General features: G+C 43.4%; 2 protein-coding genes across 3 annotated transcripts; one reads left to right on the top strand and one right to left on the bottom strand.

The window, feature by feature from the left end:
- Positions 1-255: 255 nt before the first annotated feature.
- shc2 (SHC (Src homology 2 domain containing) transforming protein 2) lies at positions 256-15234 on the bottom strand. Of its 2 annotated transcripts, none has more exons than XM_068591699.1 (13): positions 13914-15234; positions 10268-10338; positions 8056-8116; positions 7655-7774; positions 6725-6778; positions 6489-6540; positions 6066-6192; positions 5110-5290; positions 4520-4613; positions 3262-3441; positions 2842-3164; positions 2544-2710; positions 256-1923 (listed from the first exon to the last, which is right to left on the bottom strand). In XM_068591699.1, the coding sequence occupies exons 1-12, from the start codon at positions 14676-14678 to the stop codon at positions 2582-2584; spliced, it is 2157 nt and encodes a 718-aa protein (XP_068447800.1). In that variant the 5' UTR covers positions 14679-15234; the 3' UTR covers positions 256-1923; positions 2544-2581. The 2 variants fall into 2 exon arrangements, with proteins under 2 accessions (XP_068447800.1, XP_068447801.1); XM_068591700.1 differs by having other exon boundaries at positions 2559-2710.
- Positions 15235-17850: 2616 nt separating this feature from the next.
- On the top strand, positions 17851-20015 carry cks2 (CDC28 protein kinase regulatory subunit 2). The gene is made up of 3 exons (XM_068591392.1): positions 17851-18035; positions 18608-18735; positions 19460-20015. Exons 1-3 carry the CDS (start codon positions 17977-17979, stop codon positions 19501-19503), a joined length of 231 nt encoding a protein of 76 aa, XP_068447493.1. The 5' UTR covers positions 17851-17976; the 3' UTR covers positions 19504-20015.
- The last annotated feature ends 34 nt before the right edge of the window (positions 20016-20049 follow it).

Raw genomic sequence — 20049 nt, 5'->3', positions numbered from 1 at the left:
AAGTGCGATGCTGTTGATCCTGTTGTTTGTACTTTGCTTCATGCACAGATACTGTAGATTAAACAAACAATTGGTCTCCAAAGCAGCTTCTACACTGTCCCTGCATCTATTTTGGGGTGATGTAAATCTGAAGGCTTAATTTGGCATGTGTGCATGGAAAGTTGGACAGCTGGGTTTCACTGTGGAGCGGCTACATGAGCTAGCAGATATGACTACTCACAAATGACAAACTAGCATTTTGAATTGTTCCCTCTTTTCAGTTAGTTTTATTGACAAAAAGCCATTAATCAAAGAACAGATCCAAGAAATTCCTGAGAAAGCAAAAGGGGAGATCTGAAATAATCACTTTTAATCATTTGGACCTCACCAAAAGCCTCGTAGCTCGCCTCGTCTCTGTGCATTCATGAGGCAGCAGCCAAGAACAGTGAAGGGCCTGGTTAAAGATATGTTGCTAATGACACAGAGAAAATTGCAAAAAAGAATGTGACCCACCTCGAGTGGTATTAGATTGGCAAGGCTTACTGTCACTGCGGCCAAGGAGCAGAAACACACAAGCAAGTCATTGACAAGTAAAGACACAGATCTATAGGTTGGGACAACTGATAAAATGGTGCATTTCTCTGACAAAGGATTTAAATTAAAGTCCAAATCCCCATTTTTTTATACCAATCACTGCAGAGGAGCACAGTTTATGGCTTGCGTCTAGGACATTCACGGAGGGGATCGTTATAGAGACAGCAGTCATGACACAATAAGACAGTATTAAACATTTAGCCCAAAACAAGAGCAGCTTACACGACTGTTCACAAGTATAAGAGCTTGATCATCCTGAAGTTTGTTCAGTCATTCATTGGCATGGCAAGAAAACTAGTGTTTTGCATCAGGAGCATAAATGCACATCATATACACTCTGACACGAATGCCTGTCTCTGTAGTTATTAAGGCACTGAAGTTGGAGGGGTTGTGGATATACTGAGCTTGTATGCAGAGTTTTGAACCCAGAGCATGATATGAATTCTCAAATCCGACCAATAATGTCCACAGGCTTGTACAACGAGCATGTCTTTAACAAATAATGAACAGTCCTTACAAACACAAATGGCTGATATTTATGGTAAATGTGATCAAACTTTCAAGATAATGTAATATATGTCCACTTGACTGTCTATATGAAGATAGTATATTACATTTTTTTTTTTTTACTGGGATTTGGTGCCACGATTGTCATGGAGAAACAAAACAAAAAAGCAGAAGTATACGTGGCTTTTCCATGAATCCAGCGTTGACTCATGCGCCGTGTGTTTCCATTGTGCCACCTTAGAGTCAGGTACTGCAGAGGATGTTATGTCTTTACGTTCCAGTGAAACAGACGTTTCTTCAATCGTCTCACCTCAATTGCCTCTTTACATTTCTTGTATTGACACAGAGATGAACTACAGAGTAGCCTGACATGTTTAGGCTATATTTGTACAGTGGTCTGTACAAGATTATGAGACAGTTTTGTTCTGGCGATTTATTTGTTCTGTGAATGACCTGTGACTGTGACTGTCTGGTCATGATAAGCCACGGGTCACAAAGGCTTCACTGTGCATCAAATCCATGTTTGGCGTCCCGAAGTTCCTCTTCAAACAGTCGTTGCTTGTATTTTTGACATTGTTTGACACATTTTGTCTAAAAATTAGTCAAAGGGTGGATTCTTGCTGAGGAGTTTATGACAGGTGAGGGATAGTTGGGTTGATCCTGGTGGGCAAAGCGGCAGAGAAAGTGTGATATCAGATGCCTCGCGGTCTCCGTAGTGGAATTGTTTACGGGAAGAAAGCATCACTGATATCCTTTGTTGCACATGGATATCCATCCGGAATAAATTACTTCCATAGTCGTTTGTATTTTCTGTGATCTTTGTATGGGAACTCAAGAATTCAACTGTGAAATATAGAAAAGAAAAAAGGATGATTATTTTTGGCAAAGATTGACAGTTAATACAGTCATTATTCAGGCTCGTCGATACAAAATAGTCACATGTCTGACACTAGATTATCTGTTTCTTTACTGTAGTTAAATTCCTATTACTACCCTTACAACCATATTTTTTTCAATTTACTTGTATGGGACTTACACCAATGTAATTCTTTTAAAACGTCTATTCTTTTAATATTCAGGGTTGCGGGGGATGGTAGCCAAGCCCAGATGACATTGAGCGAAGTAAGGCAACACCCTGGACAGTTCACAAGACTATTACAAGGCCGACATGTAGAGGCAGACAACCATTCACATTCACAACTACGGGACATGAAGCGCTCTTTTTAATATAGATTATTTTATCCGCCACCACATTGAAAGACCCTTTTTTCCCAGCAGCCAAATGATTGCAGGGTAAACATAGGTGTAATTCATTGAGATTAATTATGGCCCCGTTCCACTTCGCTGGGCCACGGCCTTTGTATTCTGCATGCTGGCTCACTGGAAAGACTGTAACACGAAATAGAACTGGACCATAATGAAATGGATGCTGTGAAAAGGGCATATGGAATGATTTTAGTCACCTCGTATACACGCACCTTCCCATGGGGGGCCAGGTGGCTCACTGTTTCCTCCTGACCACCTGTTTGAGGTGGAGCTCACTCTCGGCTGCTACAATAGGCAGCTCGTTCTGAAGGTGGTATGAGATAAGGTGGCTTATGCTCTCAAATAACATGTCTTTGGTCCGGACCTGTACAGGGGACAGCAAAAAAACAGGAGGATGTAAGTTAGTGTGTCCGCTAAATAAAGCACAAACCTTCCAAGCAAGATGTATAGTACGGAGGATACTAGGTTTTTCTTTTAGCTTGCTGCCAGACTCACCACTCCCTCTGGGTCCACGAGCAGGAGGTGTTTGGGCAGCCCACAGTGCATGCCGGTTAGCACATACTGTCCCGGGTTGGTAGTGCTCTCCCGGACCAGGAAGTCTCCGTCTCGCACGAGGAGTTTCTCTGCGTCTCGCCTGCTCATGCGGCTGTGGTACCACGTCTCCCTGCGGAGCTGCTCCTCGTTTGGGGCCACGGGGGCTCGACGGCGCGGAGGGCTGGGCCACTGGTCCTCCAGGACCCGGACACCTCCCACTCCAGCGGCACAGCCAGCAGCACCTCCACAGGCCTCGTGGAGCTTCAGGGCGTCCTCGAAGGGCCCTAGAGGGACAACGATGTTTCAAAAAGACAAATGTGGTCACTATATAGTATTTTTCAAATGTGCCCAATTGTGTCCCACTAACCCTTTAGGACTCACTCATGTCGAAGAGGTCCTTTTTTGGACTCTCGGGTGCCCTGGACACTCGGTGTCCATTGGGCCCCTGCGCCAGGGATTCCAGGATTTCCAGACTTTGGGTGTTAACGTACTGATGTTCCTCATAATCTCTGCTGCCTGGTGGCTGGCCGTCAGCACACAGGTAACCATCGGATGTCAGACCTGAGAAAGACACATCGTCCATGAAATGGAAGAAGTTTGGAACCGCCAGGGCTCTTCCGAGAGTTGGCTAAGCGATCGGAGGAGAAGGGCCTTAGTCGGGGAGGTGACTCTGACAGAGCTTCAGGATTGCTCTGTGAAGGGAGGAGAACCTTCCAGAAGGAAAACCACCTCTAGCTCTCCACCAAGCAGGCTTTGTTTCGGTAGAAGAGCAGCCAGCCAGAAAAAGGTGATATGACAGCCAGCCTGAAGGACTCTCAGACCATGAGAAACTAAATTCTCTCGTCTGATGAAACAAATATTGAACTTTTTGGCCTTAATGCCAAGCGTCATGTCTGGAGGAAACCAGGCACTGCTCATCACCTGGCTAACACCATCCCTTCAGTGAAGCATGGTGGAGATGTTTTTCATTGGCAGGAACTGGGACACTAGTCGGGATCGAGGGAAAGATGAATGCAGCAATGTACAGAGAGACATCCTTGATGTAAACCTAAACCAGAGTGCTCCGGAGCGCAGACAGGGGCGAAGGTTCATCTTCCAACAGGACAACGACCCGATGCACGCAGCCAAGATAACAAAGGAGTGACTTCGGGACAACTCTGCGAATGTCCCTGTGTCCCAGCCGGAGCCCAGACTTGAACCCGAGCGAACATCTCTGTAGAGATCTGAAAAATGTCTGTACACCGACGCTCCCCGTCCAACCTGATGGAGCTTGAGAGGTTCTGCACAGAAGAATGGGAGAAACTGCCCAAAATAGGTTTGCCAAGCTTGTAGCATCATACTCAAGGAGACGAGAGGTTGTAATTGCTGCAAAAGGTGCTTCAACAAAGTGTTGATGAAAGGCTGTGAATACCTATGTATGGGTTGTATTTTCGTTCTTTATTCATAATTGATTTGCAAAAAAATGTAAACGCACTTTTTTCATGTTTCCATTTTGTAATAATTCAAGTGCAGTGATGCCTGCACATGTCCCGTAATGTGTCACACAATGTCAACCATTTTCAGAGAGACAAGAACAGGCCATTTCATCACAGATGTATTTCCAGGTGTTGTACCCGTCTGCTGCCACTAGGTGTCTCACCTGAGCTGCCGGTCGTCTCAGTGTCCCAGTGCAGTTCATAGCACAGCTGACCTGGGGGATAAGACGTTTGCTCCCTCCTGGCTGGGGAGCCCATCTGCAAACACACACCAGAGGAACACATCCTCAATACATTTGTAGCTCTCTACCCGAATGGACAACTCTCTCATCTCCTGTCGCGCACATAATGCAGTTTTGAAGCACTCTCGTTGAAACATTAGCTACAGCATGTCACCATCGCTCGAACGAGCCGCAGGGAGCGAGCGAGGATTCCTCTCACACGGTGGCCAACACGGGAGCCAAGGCTTTTTATGTAATCACATCTATCTTTGGCAATTACGGTGCAGGCACATCAGGAAGACAGTTATGGGGGTATATTTTCATGCTCCAACTCTTTAATTCCGCAACAATAAACAATACGGGGGAAGGAGCAGGGAAACACTCACCAGTTTATGAGGGAGCTATCAAAGAGCTCGGCTGTCATAGTCTGGTGAACGTTAGACATTGATAATGACCAGATGGAGCTTTGTATTATATATGATATTGTTAGATGCTAAGGTTGCACCCAGAAACAATCATGGCTGGAGCTTCACCTGTGCCGCTGTCTTGCCCTGTGGTTGTGTGTGGATGTGACCCAGCAGAGCTCCAGTGGGCCTGAGTCTCGAGTCCACCACTCCCCCAACAGGAGGCTCCTTCCCTGGGATGCTGTTGTAGTAATTATGTTCAGAGAAGTCTTCTTCCTCCCCCCACATCACCTCTTCTGGCCTGGCAGCCCTGAAGACGTGAACAGATGCATTGGATTATTATGACCACAAATTTAATATCACAACTTCTATCTCAAACCACTGGTTCCGAAACTGGGGGTCCCGCCCCCGACCAGGGGGTCACCAAAGCTTCATCTGAGGCCTTACAATTTTTATGCCGTTTCTGTTTTAGATGTGTGCAAATATTAGGGTTTCAATTGTTGTTTTGTTGCTTTTGTTGATGCTCTATATAACTCACCAGAGCTGCTACTGTCAGCAGGAGGACATTCATTTGAAACCAGAAAAGAGTTTTTCTTGTATCTTCAGTGGCATCACTGAAACACCTGATTTTGCTCCAAGACGTGAGGTGATTTGTGCGGATCAATATTATGAGACGGCCTTTGAGGTAATACGAGAACAAACTGTCATTTATCCTTGTAATAAATAACAAAGTAATGCGAGAGTTGTACAGCAGATCTGGTGTTTGTGGAGGAAAATGCAACTAAGCTCTTTTATGTTGGACGCCTGGTCAGTATTTATGTCAGAATAACCTCCACTTTCACTTCCTGTGGGTGTGAATCTTCCTAAAACAACATTAGATGTTTTATTAACATTAAAATGTCAAAAATCCTAAGAGCTTTAAGGTATATGACAGTGGTATTGTTGATTTAGTATTGATTCACAGTGTGATTTTGCTGTAGGAACGTACAACATACAGATATTCCTGAGCCGTGTCGCCACTGCACATATTTGGAGGACAGATATCTTTTCATAGAAGTCCTGGTTGGGGCTGTGCAGCACGTTACCTCTCCATAGACGCCATGGTTTTGGGAGGACTGTGGAGGTACTGTTTGAACTGCAGCTCGAAGGCTTGGCCGATGGTGCTGATGACACCCTGCGCTAAACCGTCTGCGCACTCCAGGATGTGACATGCTGAAGGAAACAAAACAAGAGGAAACTTGCTGCCGCACACTTTCAGGAGTAAGATCTTAGTTTAGAATGAATCTAATTTAATTTACTCTTAGATGGAGGCATTAAAGTCTACTTTCATATCAGGAATAGCTTCTAAATGGTGGATATGCTATAATGTCAATTCTTTAATTAAGTGCTTTATAATTGTGGCGTCATAAAACACATATAAAAGTGAGCTTCCCACTGTAATCCATGATTACGACACAATCCCTCATTGTATAAATGTGCTTATGAAACTGAGGCCTTTCAGGACATACCTCTCTGATTCACGGGGTCTTTGGCCACGTACGCAACATAATCAGGCGTGTCCTGCAAGAGAAAAGCAGATAAATCAAATTAGACCAGATAAATTAGACGTCTGTAACTAAATTAAAGCCCTCGTTGATTCTTCGGGTCATGAGATTGGAAACCAGTAAAATAGAATCCAGTCATGTGTGCAGTCTGCCAAAATGTTCATGGCAACAACAACGTAAAGGAGAGTCGGGACACTCACCGTGTCTCCTCCAGAGGCGAATGAGATGGACTGCATGGGATGGTGCGCGATCACCTGAGAGAGACAAGCGGATACAACGGAGGCACGGTGATTAATGAGGAGACAGACGAGACGAACGGGCAGGAAGATAAGACATGGTGTAAACCATCGCAGAACAATGAAGACTGTTAGGAAATGAGAAAACGTGATCTTGAACTGATGATCAATGATGAAATTAACTGGCACATATCATGACTGAAATATAATAACCGAATGAATTCATTATCGTAAAATGGAAAAGAAAATGTAATTTATTTGAGGTCAGGAAGGAACTTTATTCTCAGCAAAAGACGATACATATAATTAAACCAGACATGAACAAACAAAGTGATTTCGCTTTCATAACATGAATTATTTCTCGTTGACTAGTGGAAAGAATGACAAATCCGAAAACACAAATTTAGCCGTTTATTTTACTACACTTTGTTTATTTGTGTAGCTTTCTCCGTAATCCACCAAAAGTTGGCATTCAATAATGTCTAATTTGCATATTTAAACATAAAATATCAGAAAACTTAGAACGCTTACCCTATTCATCTGGAGTGAATTGTAAAATGTATAAAAAAAAGTACAATATACATTGTTTAATGCTATTTTCTGAAAATGCTATTTCTTCAAAAAGAGATATCCAAATTCTCTGAGTGAAAATCTTATAATCTAATCTGTCAACAGCCTCATTTGCATATTTTAACATAAGATTTCAAAACATTTGTCATACAATACAAACGACTGTCTTAATGTAAATACTCAACTGGAGCAATTTCCTGGTGAAATCTATTTGTTATTTTTGTACCCTCACATGCGTACAGTGTCTCCCCTTAAAGGCTATTTGAGTAACTATATCAGTCCAACCTGCGAACAGATGAATTCACGGTAGTTTAAGCATCATACCTGTCGTGTTGTTGGGATAAGCAGACCAAGGCCATCTATGGAAATATTCACTGCAATACTCATGCCCGCAAATCTCAGGTTACTCTTCCCCATCACGGTCACCAAAGCTTTGTTATGGGCCTGAGCACGAGGAGGAAAGGAAGAAGAACAAATTACAGTCACATTTCCAAAACTGTACTTTTATTCAGAAATGTCTTCCTGTATTTGTTATGAGAGACAACGTACTCGTCTATGTTTATCAGGACAATTCAGACGTAATGTTCGTGACTTCCATCGAGGTTTCTTAAAACCACTGCACTAACCTGTGTGTTAACTTCAACTCCTCCAGCAGGGATTAAACAATCTAGTATTTGGTAACAGTCGTGTCATGAAACATGCATAGTAGAAGTTTTTTTATGAACCTTCTTCTTCCACGCTCCCTTTCCGCCTGGCACAGTGTCACACAGCCTGTTGATGGCTTCCCTAATCAGGGGAATGAAGAGGGGTCAAAGATCAGACTACAGCGGGACACACTGTGGATTCATGTTCACTGTGCACTCAAATATTACCAATCCAGTGACAGCAATATGAGGAAGGTGAGATTAAACCTTTGATATGCTGAGTCAGCGTGCGGGGCTACAAAGAGTGCTGCATCACAGTGATGGATTTAACAAGAACAGAAGCCTTTGTGTTCCCTCCCTCGAGCTAAGGTCAAAGGCCACAGAGCCTTCAAGAGTTCAAGGGTCGAGAAAAGATTCCCAGCAGGTCTGTTTGCGAGCACTGAACTAGTTCTTACCGCCGATCTTTAAAGACTGCGACAGTCGACAGTGATTTATCAAGCCCGTGTTTAACTCCCTGTCACATTAGGTAAGAAGAAACACTAGATTTATATATAATAATATGATAATAAAGTGTCTTCTACTGATTCTTGAGGGCATCGTTACTCACATGTATTTTCCGCAATGTAATTCTCTCTGCAGGTTTGTCACAACTCTGCACTGAAGCTGCTGTAACTGGGAACGGTCGCCCAATGGGTGTTTAAAGCCTCTGTCCACTGTGTGTGTCTGGTGGTGGGCGTGTGGCATACTGTGGGTTTGAGGCTGCAGCGCTCACACTCTTGCTGCCAGGGGACGGCAGTCAAGAACCCAGCTGCCCCTATCAAGTGGCTCGTAAATATTTAAAAAGCAGCATCCCGGGCCCCATCTCGAGTAAAGGTCTTCTCAGGGATTTTTGAAAAACACCACAATGTTCAAATGACTCATGCTGATGAGAGGGCAAAGGCAGCAGGAGGAGGGAGAGGATGAGGAGGAGGAGGAGGAGGAGGAGGAGGAGAGAGATGGGCTGTTGTTTTTGTATGCAGCCTTGGTATCTTCCCTGCAATAAAATGCCGGGCCTCATTATCGCTGGTGTTTAACACCGTGACACAGAGAGTACTGTTGGGAAAATAGACCTTCTTCAAATCTAGCAGCTGAAGTACATTTTTTAAATACTGGCAACCACTGAATGTTTTGTTGTGGTTTTCCAGGACTAAACTAAGTCAAGCTGAATAAAGAGGCTACGCTGTGGACACATTAAAAAGGCTCAGACATTAAAAACGCTGCTTTTGAATCGCAACCAGCAACAATTAACATTGAGTAAAATATCTCATCAAGTTGGATGGATTGATTAAGATGATCAATCCTTGATTTCTGGCCCCAAGGGAGGAATCAGAGACCTCATGCTGCTAGCATCACCGGGACCTTTGGAAGTCAGTTTTAAAGCTGCCATTCATAAAATGAATGGAAAAGAATGCAGAGGATTCAACTAAGAGAATGACTCTATAGTCAACCAAACTATTACAAAACCTGCCCTGTTCATCTTATGCTTGTTTGGTTTCTCCCTTTATGAATGTTTTGCTCTTTTGAACTCTCCTCCTCCCCAAGAAGTTACAACCGCATACATTATCCTGCAGGGTGCGTTCATGGGGACCACTGCAGCTTTCCACCGTCATTAGTAAACATCATCAATAATATATCTCCCTCTCTATCACTCCATCCACTGCAGCCTCCTCCCCCCCTTGCACTTAAGCCTGGGATGCAAGGTGGGCTCCGATTACCACCGATCGATTGTGGAGGAGAGAGAGGGGCGAGAGACAGGGAGGGAGGGAGTGTGTTTTTCCCATGAGGCTGAGGATTGCAAAGAGCCCTGCTTTTATAACAATAACATCACATGTAGGGCAAAACAACACGACACAGACTCACTAGGACCCTGAGGTATACTTTCTCTACAGACACCGTCACTGAGCACATATACATTAAAAAGAGATACACAACATTGTATTGCTGCCATTTTACAAAACCTTGTGACTTAAGCTTTGGTTTACATTGTTTGTACTTGCATTGGCATTTCATTTCCATGTTTAATTATGAAGCATGGTTTGGTCAAATATACTACGAAATAAAGGTGTAACCCTTTGTATTAACATTCAATATATCAAGCAAATAAAAATCAAACCACATTAACTCCAAATAACAGTCACAAACTGACACTGGTAGCAATTTGTTATCATAGTGGCTAGAACTGCAGTTAATTCCATACATATTGGATCAAATTCTCCCGACTCATCACTACTAATGTAGATAGTTTCCAGCATACCTTGTCACCTGAGTCCGCGTGTTGAAGTCCAGGGAGCGCATTGACTTCAACACTTCAATGCAGCCCATGTACTGCAAAAAGAAACCAACAGAAAACAAGTTTGGGAAATAATAGTTATGAACGTGTCATGTGAATTTTGAAGAAAAAAAAGTGCTGAACTTAAAAAAGTCCCTATACTACTAAAAACCATTGAGGTCGGCTTTCGGAAAACTCGCATAATAAATAAGCATCTACATGTTTAGAATATATAAACTCATACACATGTACAGCAAATGTTGCATTTGGAGTGAAATGTGTCAAAACGGAGCTGAAAAATCATCATAAAAAATGTGCAGTACTGTATACAATATGTAATCCTCGATCGGCAAGCATGACAATTTCCCACAATGCATCACAATCCAACTCAAACCCACATTTCAGGCCATTAACGTGTATGCCAGCGAGTAGCAGTCAGCTGAGCAGCTTCCTAATGGCTGTCAGGTTGGGTGATAATAGCACTGTGACTAGATTAGCGGCACTAAGAGCTCAGAATCACGGACAAACTGCTGCTTCTTAGGCCTCTGGGGGACGCTGAGGGTGTGAGTGTGTTTGTGGGTAAAATCCGTCCACGTGAGGATGTCGTGTACCAACTTGAATAGCTGTGAGGTTTACATGATGAGATGATGGCGTGAGTGAAATACGCCATTTCTATTTCTATTTCAGTTTGCCTGCTATCAGCGGTGAATATGTACACAGTGTAATGAAACCCCTTCTGACTGACACATTCACAGCCGTGATTGAGACAAACCAATTAATAAACATTTAAATCAAATGAATAGCACTGCTGGCGTTACCGTCGAATGTGAAAGGCAGCGGCAGTGGCCGTGTTTCGCCTGTTTGAAAGGACTTCTCGTGTCTCATCTCTCATACGGACATTTCTGACGTATAACTCTTCCGCAGTATATTAGCTCGTGTGATTTATCAACTCTGTGTGAAACTAACATGGTGCTACATAATTTACATCCTCCGTAACACCACTTTGGCTCAGTCGATGCCATATTTAGTGCAGATTCCAGGATTGCTGGTGACTGCAACAGACAGTAGACAGACCACACGGCAGCCATACAAGCAGAGAGAGGGAGAGGGAGAGAGAGAGAGAGAGAGAGAGAGAGAGAGAGAGAGAGAGAGAGAGTAGAGAGAGCAGCCATTGAGCCCGAGAGCTTAATGAGCTTTCTAACCAGATTTGGAGACGAGGGGAAGTCTTCCATCAGGAAAATGGTCTCTCTTTTTTCTTTCCCTCTCTCTGGCAATGCCTCCATTGTCACACACTCGTCTGCTGATGAAACACATCCCCTCTTCCATCACCTTATCTGCACTCCCTTTCTTCTGGCCCAAGTTTCCAGCGCACTATTCGGAGCACTGCAGAGGCACGGGCTGTCCAAGAAGCATTCTTCGGAAATGTAATAACGCAGGCACGGCCGCCGTAACCTTTGTGGCATCGCGTGGCGCCTACTTTGAGATAATAGTCATTTTATAGTTAATTCATCTTGAAAATATACTAATGTCCCAATTAATTATGTAATAAACTCTCATTTAACCACTTATAGCAAGATTGAGAAGCATGCATGTTGTGTCACGATGGATGAGCAGATGATAGACAGATACTGAGAAGAGCAGGATGTTGCCAAACAGGATCTGGAGAGTTTAGAATGGATGATGAATGATTAGAAGTTTCTTTTTCTTTTTTTTATTCATGCCGTCCTGTTTTGTTTGCAATTCATGTTGACAAAATACATTTTTCATTAACAACAAAGTTCCTCGTCCCATACTTTTGTGCACCAAAAGCTTCTGACAGCAGAAAGTACTAGTCGCACCACGGAAGGACCTTTCTGGTGCAGGAACAAGACTTTGTCTAAGAGGTATCGTGAGGTAACACAATAGCAGTCTGGTTTTTATGTTTCTCTCTCACTGAAAGCTGCTTTGGCAGCTGCACTTGCTTTGTTTGACGCTCGCTTGCTAGCTGCAGCGTCCCGGCTGTCACAGATGGTAGATGCAGATGCAGACCAGACCCAGAGGCTGACATTGGCCGTGTGGACAAAGAGGAAGTGCAAAAGAGGAAAACCAATACGACAAAACATATCTGTGTGTTTACGAGCAGAGGAGTGACCGTGTGGGAGCAAGAGAGAGCGAGCGAGAGAGAGAGAGAGAGAGAAAGCAGCAGTGCAACAGCACTAGAGGGAGGGAGAGCTGCGGCGCGATGGTCGCTATGCTGAATAGAAATGGCACAGGGCAGCAGAAATCTACTGTCACATTGACACTAATACATGCAGCAAGTGCTCCTCCCTGCATAGATTTACCACTGAATTGCACGTGTAGTCCTGCTGTGAGATGCGTCTCTAACATTAGCGTCACACAGGCCATTTTGAAGGATTGCAGCGCACAACCTTAAGCGCCCAACAAAGCTTGGTCTGACAATGAACCGAGATACCGATCAAACGTTGGAGCAGCACTTGTTATGAATTTAGGAACGCTTTGCATGATGATAAGGGCTCATCGGCCGGACCCCTCCCATGCCGACCCAACCACCCTGATCCACATCCACATCACATGACGCAAATGACTGTGATTAAAACGTAATTGAATATAGGAATGAATGGTGCCTGTATAATGGCATTAGAAGGCGTGCTTGAGCCCCAGACTGGGCTAATCAAGCGCCACGTCATTAGTTTGAGGAGAGCGGGGGTGGAGCGGTGCAAGAGGGGCGGAGGTGAACAGGCGCGGGGGGGATCGCTAAGGGGAGATCATTGACATTGACGTCAAGCAGTCTGCTTGGGGTGGCAACCCTTTGTAAACACAAATCACAAGTACTGCTCAAGGCATCTCCTCACACCTCTACTGTTTTATTTACAATCATCCTCATCGCTCTGGTGGGACAACCCACCATCCGTTTCTTGATGTACGAGCTTGCTTTTGATCCAAACACAAAGAGTTTGTGTGCGATTCAAAAACACCACTCCAGCATAGAGTAGTAACACTAACTACCATAAAGACATGGATTCGCTCAGATATTAAACTTCCATTTTGTGGATACAATTTGAAGGTGTCCTTGCACACATGCATGTAAACAATCCCAAAACCACACAAAGAACACCACTCCCACAAGCTTACAGTAGGTGCTCACAACCAAGCAGAGATGAGGTGCACTCTAAATAAAGATGGTTATGTTTTTAAGTCGATCATATGATGCTTACAACCTTTGGTAAACACTGCGAAAAAACAGGGATCCTGAGCACATCGCTCTAATGGTTTATCTCCCTCCACCCTGACGCATGTGTGCTATCCTGTCGCAGTCACACCGAGCCATCTATCTGGATTATGTATTCCCCAGCCCGCGCCACATGCGCTGCATAACCAACTGCCTGGCACTGTTCGTGTCCTTTTGTTTCCCACCCAGATAGAGGAACCTTTAAATGAGGCCATTAATATTTCGTGGTTCACGGCTTCCTGTGAGGAGGTAATATGTGAGCACCAGAGGAAGAAAAGTTATTTGTTTTTGTTGTGCACACTTTCTGAACAAGTCCTGAATTAAGTGGCTGTTTAAATAGGTTTACCTTTCCAATGTATGTACAGCATGCATAACAAAAAAGAAAGGTGCCCACTCACTCACCCTGACAATATAAGAGGCCCCTGGTCCTGCTATCTTCTTGTCAGGGTGCAACCAGCCTTGAGAGGGTTTGTGGATGAAACCACCCTTCTGGGAAAAGTCCTCTCCCTCAAGCCACATGCCTTCCACCCTCGTCCTGCGGTTCATTCCTGACCTGGAGCTGCTGGAACCCCCGGGGCTCGCCATCATGGCCTCCGTGGCCCCAAATCCGTGGCCCCCTGGATTGACCGAGTTCGCCGCTGCCACTGCTCGCTGCCCTCGAATGGCCTGCAGGGAACAGGGGGTGACACACACAGGGTCACATGAGTTAAGCACCGCTGCGAGACTGGCCACCGGGCCGCTGGCTGAGGCCGCACTGCTGTGCCTGTGTGATGAAGAGCTGTGTGAGGAAGAGTTCTGGGAAGTTGCCGCCTTCCCTGAGTCCTTGCTGGAGCTGGAGCTGGACGGGCTCCGGCTGAGCAGGGAGTTGGAGAACTTCCACTGGGGCATCTTGGGGATGAGCATGCAGAAGGTTGTGGTGGCGTCCTGCTCCCCATCCAGGCAAGGGGAGTCGGCCAGGGCCGCAGCCCCGGCGGAGGAGGACGATCTGGCAGTGTGATCCAGAGGAGGCAGATGAGGCAGAGGAGGCAGGGGAGGCAGAGGGAGGCTCGTGGCGGAGACCACCGGTGTGGCCACAACTTTGCCGCTCATGGCTAAGCTCTGCATCAGGTCGTCGGAGGAGGTCACAGACTCGTTGCGAAAGCGGCCATACTTTGGCTTTAGGAGCATGCCCGGAGGAGCCGCCTGAAGCAGGAGCTGAGGTGGGGTGGGATAACTGCCAGAGGATGAGGAGAGGGGTAGGGGAAAGGGGGAGGGGAAAGGGGAGGGGGAGAGGTGTAATGGAAGAAGGGGGGAAGACTAGAGAGAAATCTTCCAGGTGGAGTCCTATATCCTTGTCAAGTGAACGCTGTCTGGTCCTCTCCCGTTCACACACACACACACTGTCCCGCTCTCGTGCCACTCTCCTCTCTGTCTGAGCTGGCCCGCTTCCTTTCACTGCCTTAGGCAGGCTCGCTCGTATACTCCCAGTCTCCCTCTCCCTCTCCGTCTCACTCGCTCTCTGATGATGTCATTGGGTCTATCTATTAGCCCTGCCCTGCCCAGCTGCTCTCAGACTGTATTAGCTAAAACACATCTGCCTGAACCGCAGTCAACCTCCCTCCCACACCCACAGACACACACAAACACATACACTCTACAGAGCATCTATTTTTCTATATACTGGAAGAGAGATTCTGCAAATGGATAACCTGTGTCAGTATATGTTAATCTTTTCAAATATGAAACCTTATAATTGAACAATGCTGTCATTGTGTAAATTGAGACAACAGCAAAATGCAATGATATTAAGATTATTAATACAATTAGTAAGACTTAACCGATTACTAGGAAAGTCCACTTTCATCTCTCCCTAGATGATCATTATAATGTATAATATATATATATATATATATATATATATATATATATATATATATATATATATATATATATAACATATGAAGAATAAGGAAGCGTTCCTTGTTTTCTCAATCAATGTATTTAGTTTATTTTTGTATCTATGATTTTAGATGGATTTTATGGTATTTGGATTTGTATAGATGATCAACAATATATTTTAAAGTAAGCATCAGCGTAATCAGACTAGGAATGTTTTCCATGCTAAAAATAGACTATGTGCTGTAGTGGTAGTAAGTTTTATTGAAAAACAAAATAGAATTGACAAATATTATATGGATTGTGAATGAGTAAACGTACTGGAATACACCAAGTCTCATCTCATTAGTTAGAGTGTATCTTTTATGTGTGTGTGTGTGTGTGTGTGTGTGTGTGTGTGTGTGTGTGTGTGTGTCCCTCTCCTCCTCCTCCCCCAGGGAGCAATCGGCCATCCAATTCAAATCACTTCCATTCTGATTTTCTGACTCAATAGTTCACTCACAATTATAATTTTGATCGTACACAAAGGTAAGTAAATAAGAGGCTGGTCAAATCATGCACACATGGTGAGAGCAATGTCTGCACTGATTGTGAAATAACCCAACTGTCAGGGTCAACTGTTACGCAAAAAGAGGGGCCGCAGACAAGGAACAGCTCGTTATGTTCCTGTCAACATGTGTTTAAATTGTGCACCACACTGACCGCTATTGACACGACACTATTTAGAAAGGCATCAGAAAACTTACCAGAATATCAGGCTCTTGGGAGAAAGAAGATGGAAAGAATGCAGCAAGATGAACTTCAATGACTGTTATCTAAGAAAAGTAATACTTCAAACAGCACAAATGAGCTGCAGCAATGAATAAGAGAATAATTTCAATCCAGTAGTCAGGAAACCTCATCACAACGAACCACACATGCTGAGAAACACGCTGAGAAAAACAAATCCCCATCAGAAACGCTACGACGCCACTGCCCCCCCCCCCTTCCTCCACACAGCCAATCACCTCCTGTTTGTTGCTACAGAGTATAAGAAGTTACTGATAAACCAGATGGATTCACTGCGTGTTGACAGATGGACGAGAAGCTGGCCTTCCTCGATATTTCCTGTGACCATTTCTGTGACAAAAACAAAAAACTGCTCTGGCGACATTCTCTACTTAAGGTTAACCGTTATGAAGAAATTCTTACTTTAAACCAAACTGAATAAACCTGCTTTAACGAAATTAATGCAAGAGCAACCATTTGAAGATGGTAATCGTTTAATTAGCATTAATACCAAGATATTACTCGCTTACAGCTGATGAAACATAACTGTTTCAGTCAGCTATACTATCATTTTCTGTATGTGAAGAGTTAACATATGCACTTCTGGGCTTTGGTAGTTTGAATATACAAGTGGAACAAACCATGCTGTGAATACACCACCACTCATTAGCGGTCATTACCTTGAGAATGGTGATTGCAACTAAGAACAACAACGTAGGTTACTTATTTCCAACAAGAGAATCCTCAAACCACACAATGTAAGGAGAGAGTTTATTTTTCATGTACTTAAAATACATTTACCGGGAAAGTTAATATATTTATGTAAGGCTTATGATAAAATATAATAGATGACTTCTTTTTATATAGCCTAGGATATGGTGCCACAACACTAACTACTTAAATATAAATAATACAAACAAATAAGTCAGTGGTATAGGCACATGTCATATAATAAAAAAGTGAAACACAAATTATGACATTTTACAGACAAATACAAGCTACATTGATTGGCTATATTTAGAAACACTGTATTCATTAGGGTTAATGTTAGAGGGATTTCCAGCTAGATATTATTCAACCATCATACGCAACCTTACTGTCGGCTAAATATATAAAGCGATTGTGTATTCGCTTTGTATACCCACTGCCTGTAAGGTTTAGGGTTAATATTTAACTATAATTCTTCAATGCTGGTCGTTGTTTTCATCTCCGGGTGCCTTTTGCATTTCACCCCTTGCACCTCCTACCTGCACCCAACAGGGCTCCAGCCATGGCACCAGCACGCGCTCCAGCACCCCGGGCAAAATAACTCGTTTCCCCCGGGACGACGGAAAGAGGACACTCAACGTGACAGAGATAATGCGAAGGTGCAGAGCTCCAAGTGAGACCCTTTGCACTTTCAAAAAAATGTCCAGGCAAAATACCAGATACGTTTTCAACATACATGACATGCCTTCCTTTCAAACGTGTAAGACTTTTTTGAGTTATATGGCACAAAACCAAAAGTTAAGACAACAGCGTAAATGTATTTTTAAATAATCGTCCACGCACTGTGGCAAACAGTGCTTATTTGTTGAGGAGTCGTGCTTTCACATCCGAGTGGGTCATCTTTACAAACATAGAGGATCTTAGTTGAATGGGAAGTACACGTGCTGTTGCCTCGACCAATCAGGGAAATGCGGGTAACCGTTGGGTTTTGAATTGTCCTCTGAAAACAGCGGCAGATGACAGCAGCTCGCAAACGCCGCTAAGTTAGTGAGCTAGCTACTTCACCCGAAACAGCTTTCTGTGATTCAGCTTTGACTGCTACCATAGACGGAAAATGTCGAAGAAACAGATTTACTATTCTGACAAGTATACCGACGAGGAGTTTGAATACAGGTATGGTTAACTTCCTTTTTGGGGGGAATTAGTTTAACGTTGTTTTCAAAAGTCCGTTATTTTGTGTTCAGCAACGTTGACGTCAGCTAGCTTAACGTCAAATTACGGTAAGATTGGAGAGGCTAGCTAGCATTGCACTGCTAAACATAACGTCAACGTTATTTATTTGGACTGGGTCGTTAAGTGAAATACAGTAACGTAACAGCTTTGTAGATGAATTTAGTTAGAGTCACGTCATTGTTTGTAAATAACTAGCTAGCACGGTTAAGCTAACAAAACAACTCTTGATCCACGTCACAGCTAACACTCGCTGTGGTGACTGTAAAGTTAACGTTACGTTAACGGTGAGGTTGAACTTAAAACCGGTTTGATTTTAAAATTTTGACGACAAAGTGATGTGATTTTTTAACAGTATTAGCGATAGTATCATACATTGAGCCATTGACCGTCAACATTCGCTATTATTGTTTTTAGTTGACCTAACGCTACTTCTGGACCATCCCTAAAATATGTTTCTGATTCTTAGAGGATAATTCTTATTCTTCTTCGTCTGTTTGCTTATCACCCCACAGACATGTGGTGCTTCCAAAGCAGCTGTCTAAGTTGGTGCCCTCCTCCCACCTGATGGCAGAAGACGAGTGGAGGGGACTCGGGGTGCAGCAGAGCCAGGGCTGGATTCACTACATGATACACAAACCAGGTCAGTAACGTTGCATAATTGGGATAGCTTTTTTTTTTTTTTTAAATATCTTTAAACATTAGGCTCACAAGCACCACATTCATGGTGGAAGAGCTGATGTTATTGCAGTCGTCCTTTTCTGTCCAGGCTGGTTGTGAAGAGATTCTTTCTTACTATGTGCCTCCAAGACATGATGGAAATAATCGACAGTCCTAGTCATGTGTAAAATGCACCCTAAGGCTCAGCCAATGCAAACATATGTTTGTATGGGTTCATCAGTCTACATTTGTCCAATCAAATGGGTTTTTCCAATATTACATTTTTTTAAAAACAAAAGTCCTCTTTGTATTACTATTACTTCCCTGCTGCTCAGCAAAGAAACAGTGTAAAAGAATGATGAGATTTTGTGTTGAAGACTGCTGGAAAGTACCTCCTCCTTTGGTGGAAGCCTCATTTTAGCTTGAGCTTAGCTGTGGAGTGCACTTTTTGCACAGAAGGATCTCTTCGTGACCAGGGTGGAGAAAAGGGATAATTACAAGGACTGGTAACTCTTGTTTTACAACAAATGTACATCAGCATGTGAGTATTGTATTAAGTTAGTCATGAAAATTATCTGAACCAATCCCTTTAAAAGTTTCTAGCTTGTACCATTAGATCATAGCTGTGTGCATGAAGGTACCCATTATAGTGTAACTAGTGTACAGATGACGCTGACAGATACTTCTTCTTTGCTTTATTTCTTCAGAGCCACACATACTGCTCTTCAGAAGACTTCTCCCGAAGGATTAAATGGAAATCTGTATAATGCCTATCATCTTTGCTGATTTGTATTATATTTAAACCATACATCTCTCCTACATACTATCTACATAGGTTCTAATGTATTGTGTAGAAAATCCTTGGTAGTTTTGTGTCTTTTGTCTTTTCAAACTCCCTCAATTTTTAGAGGTAATGAGAGGCAAACGGCTTGATTCCACTGTGAATGAAAACCTTACAAACATTATATAGGTAAAAGTTTGCCTGTCAATTGTATATTTTAATAGATGTTTTAAATGTCTTTTGATGCCATTTTTATTATTGATTAATTTCCCGGGTATCGGGCAGGCCAAGTTCTTTTTCTTTTTCCCTCAAGCCAATTATTTTCTCAAGAGCTTTCTATGTTTTTCCTGTTCTTTAAACTTCTGTTTGTGTCGTGTACATAATATTATTTCGAGATGTTATAAATGTTGACTGAGTCATGGTTGATTCAGCACGTTCTTTGTTGCTGAAGGAACACAAATTAAATGTACTTCTTCACATTAGCTATGTTTGCTCACGACTATCTTTATTTTTCTA

Source organism: Clinocottus analis, unplaced genomic scaffold (assembly GCF_023055335.1).
Source record: "Clinocottus analis isolate CAN_PGR_092001 unplaced genomic scaffold, fCliAna1.0.p SCAF_25, whole genome shotgun sequence".
Taxonomy (NCBI): Eukaryota; Metazoa; Chordata; class Actinopteri; order Perciformes; family Cottidae; genus Clinocottus; species Clinocottus analis.
This window is presented reverse-complemented; position numbering and strand designations above follow the sequence as displayed.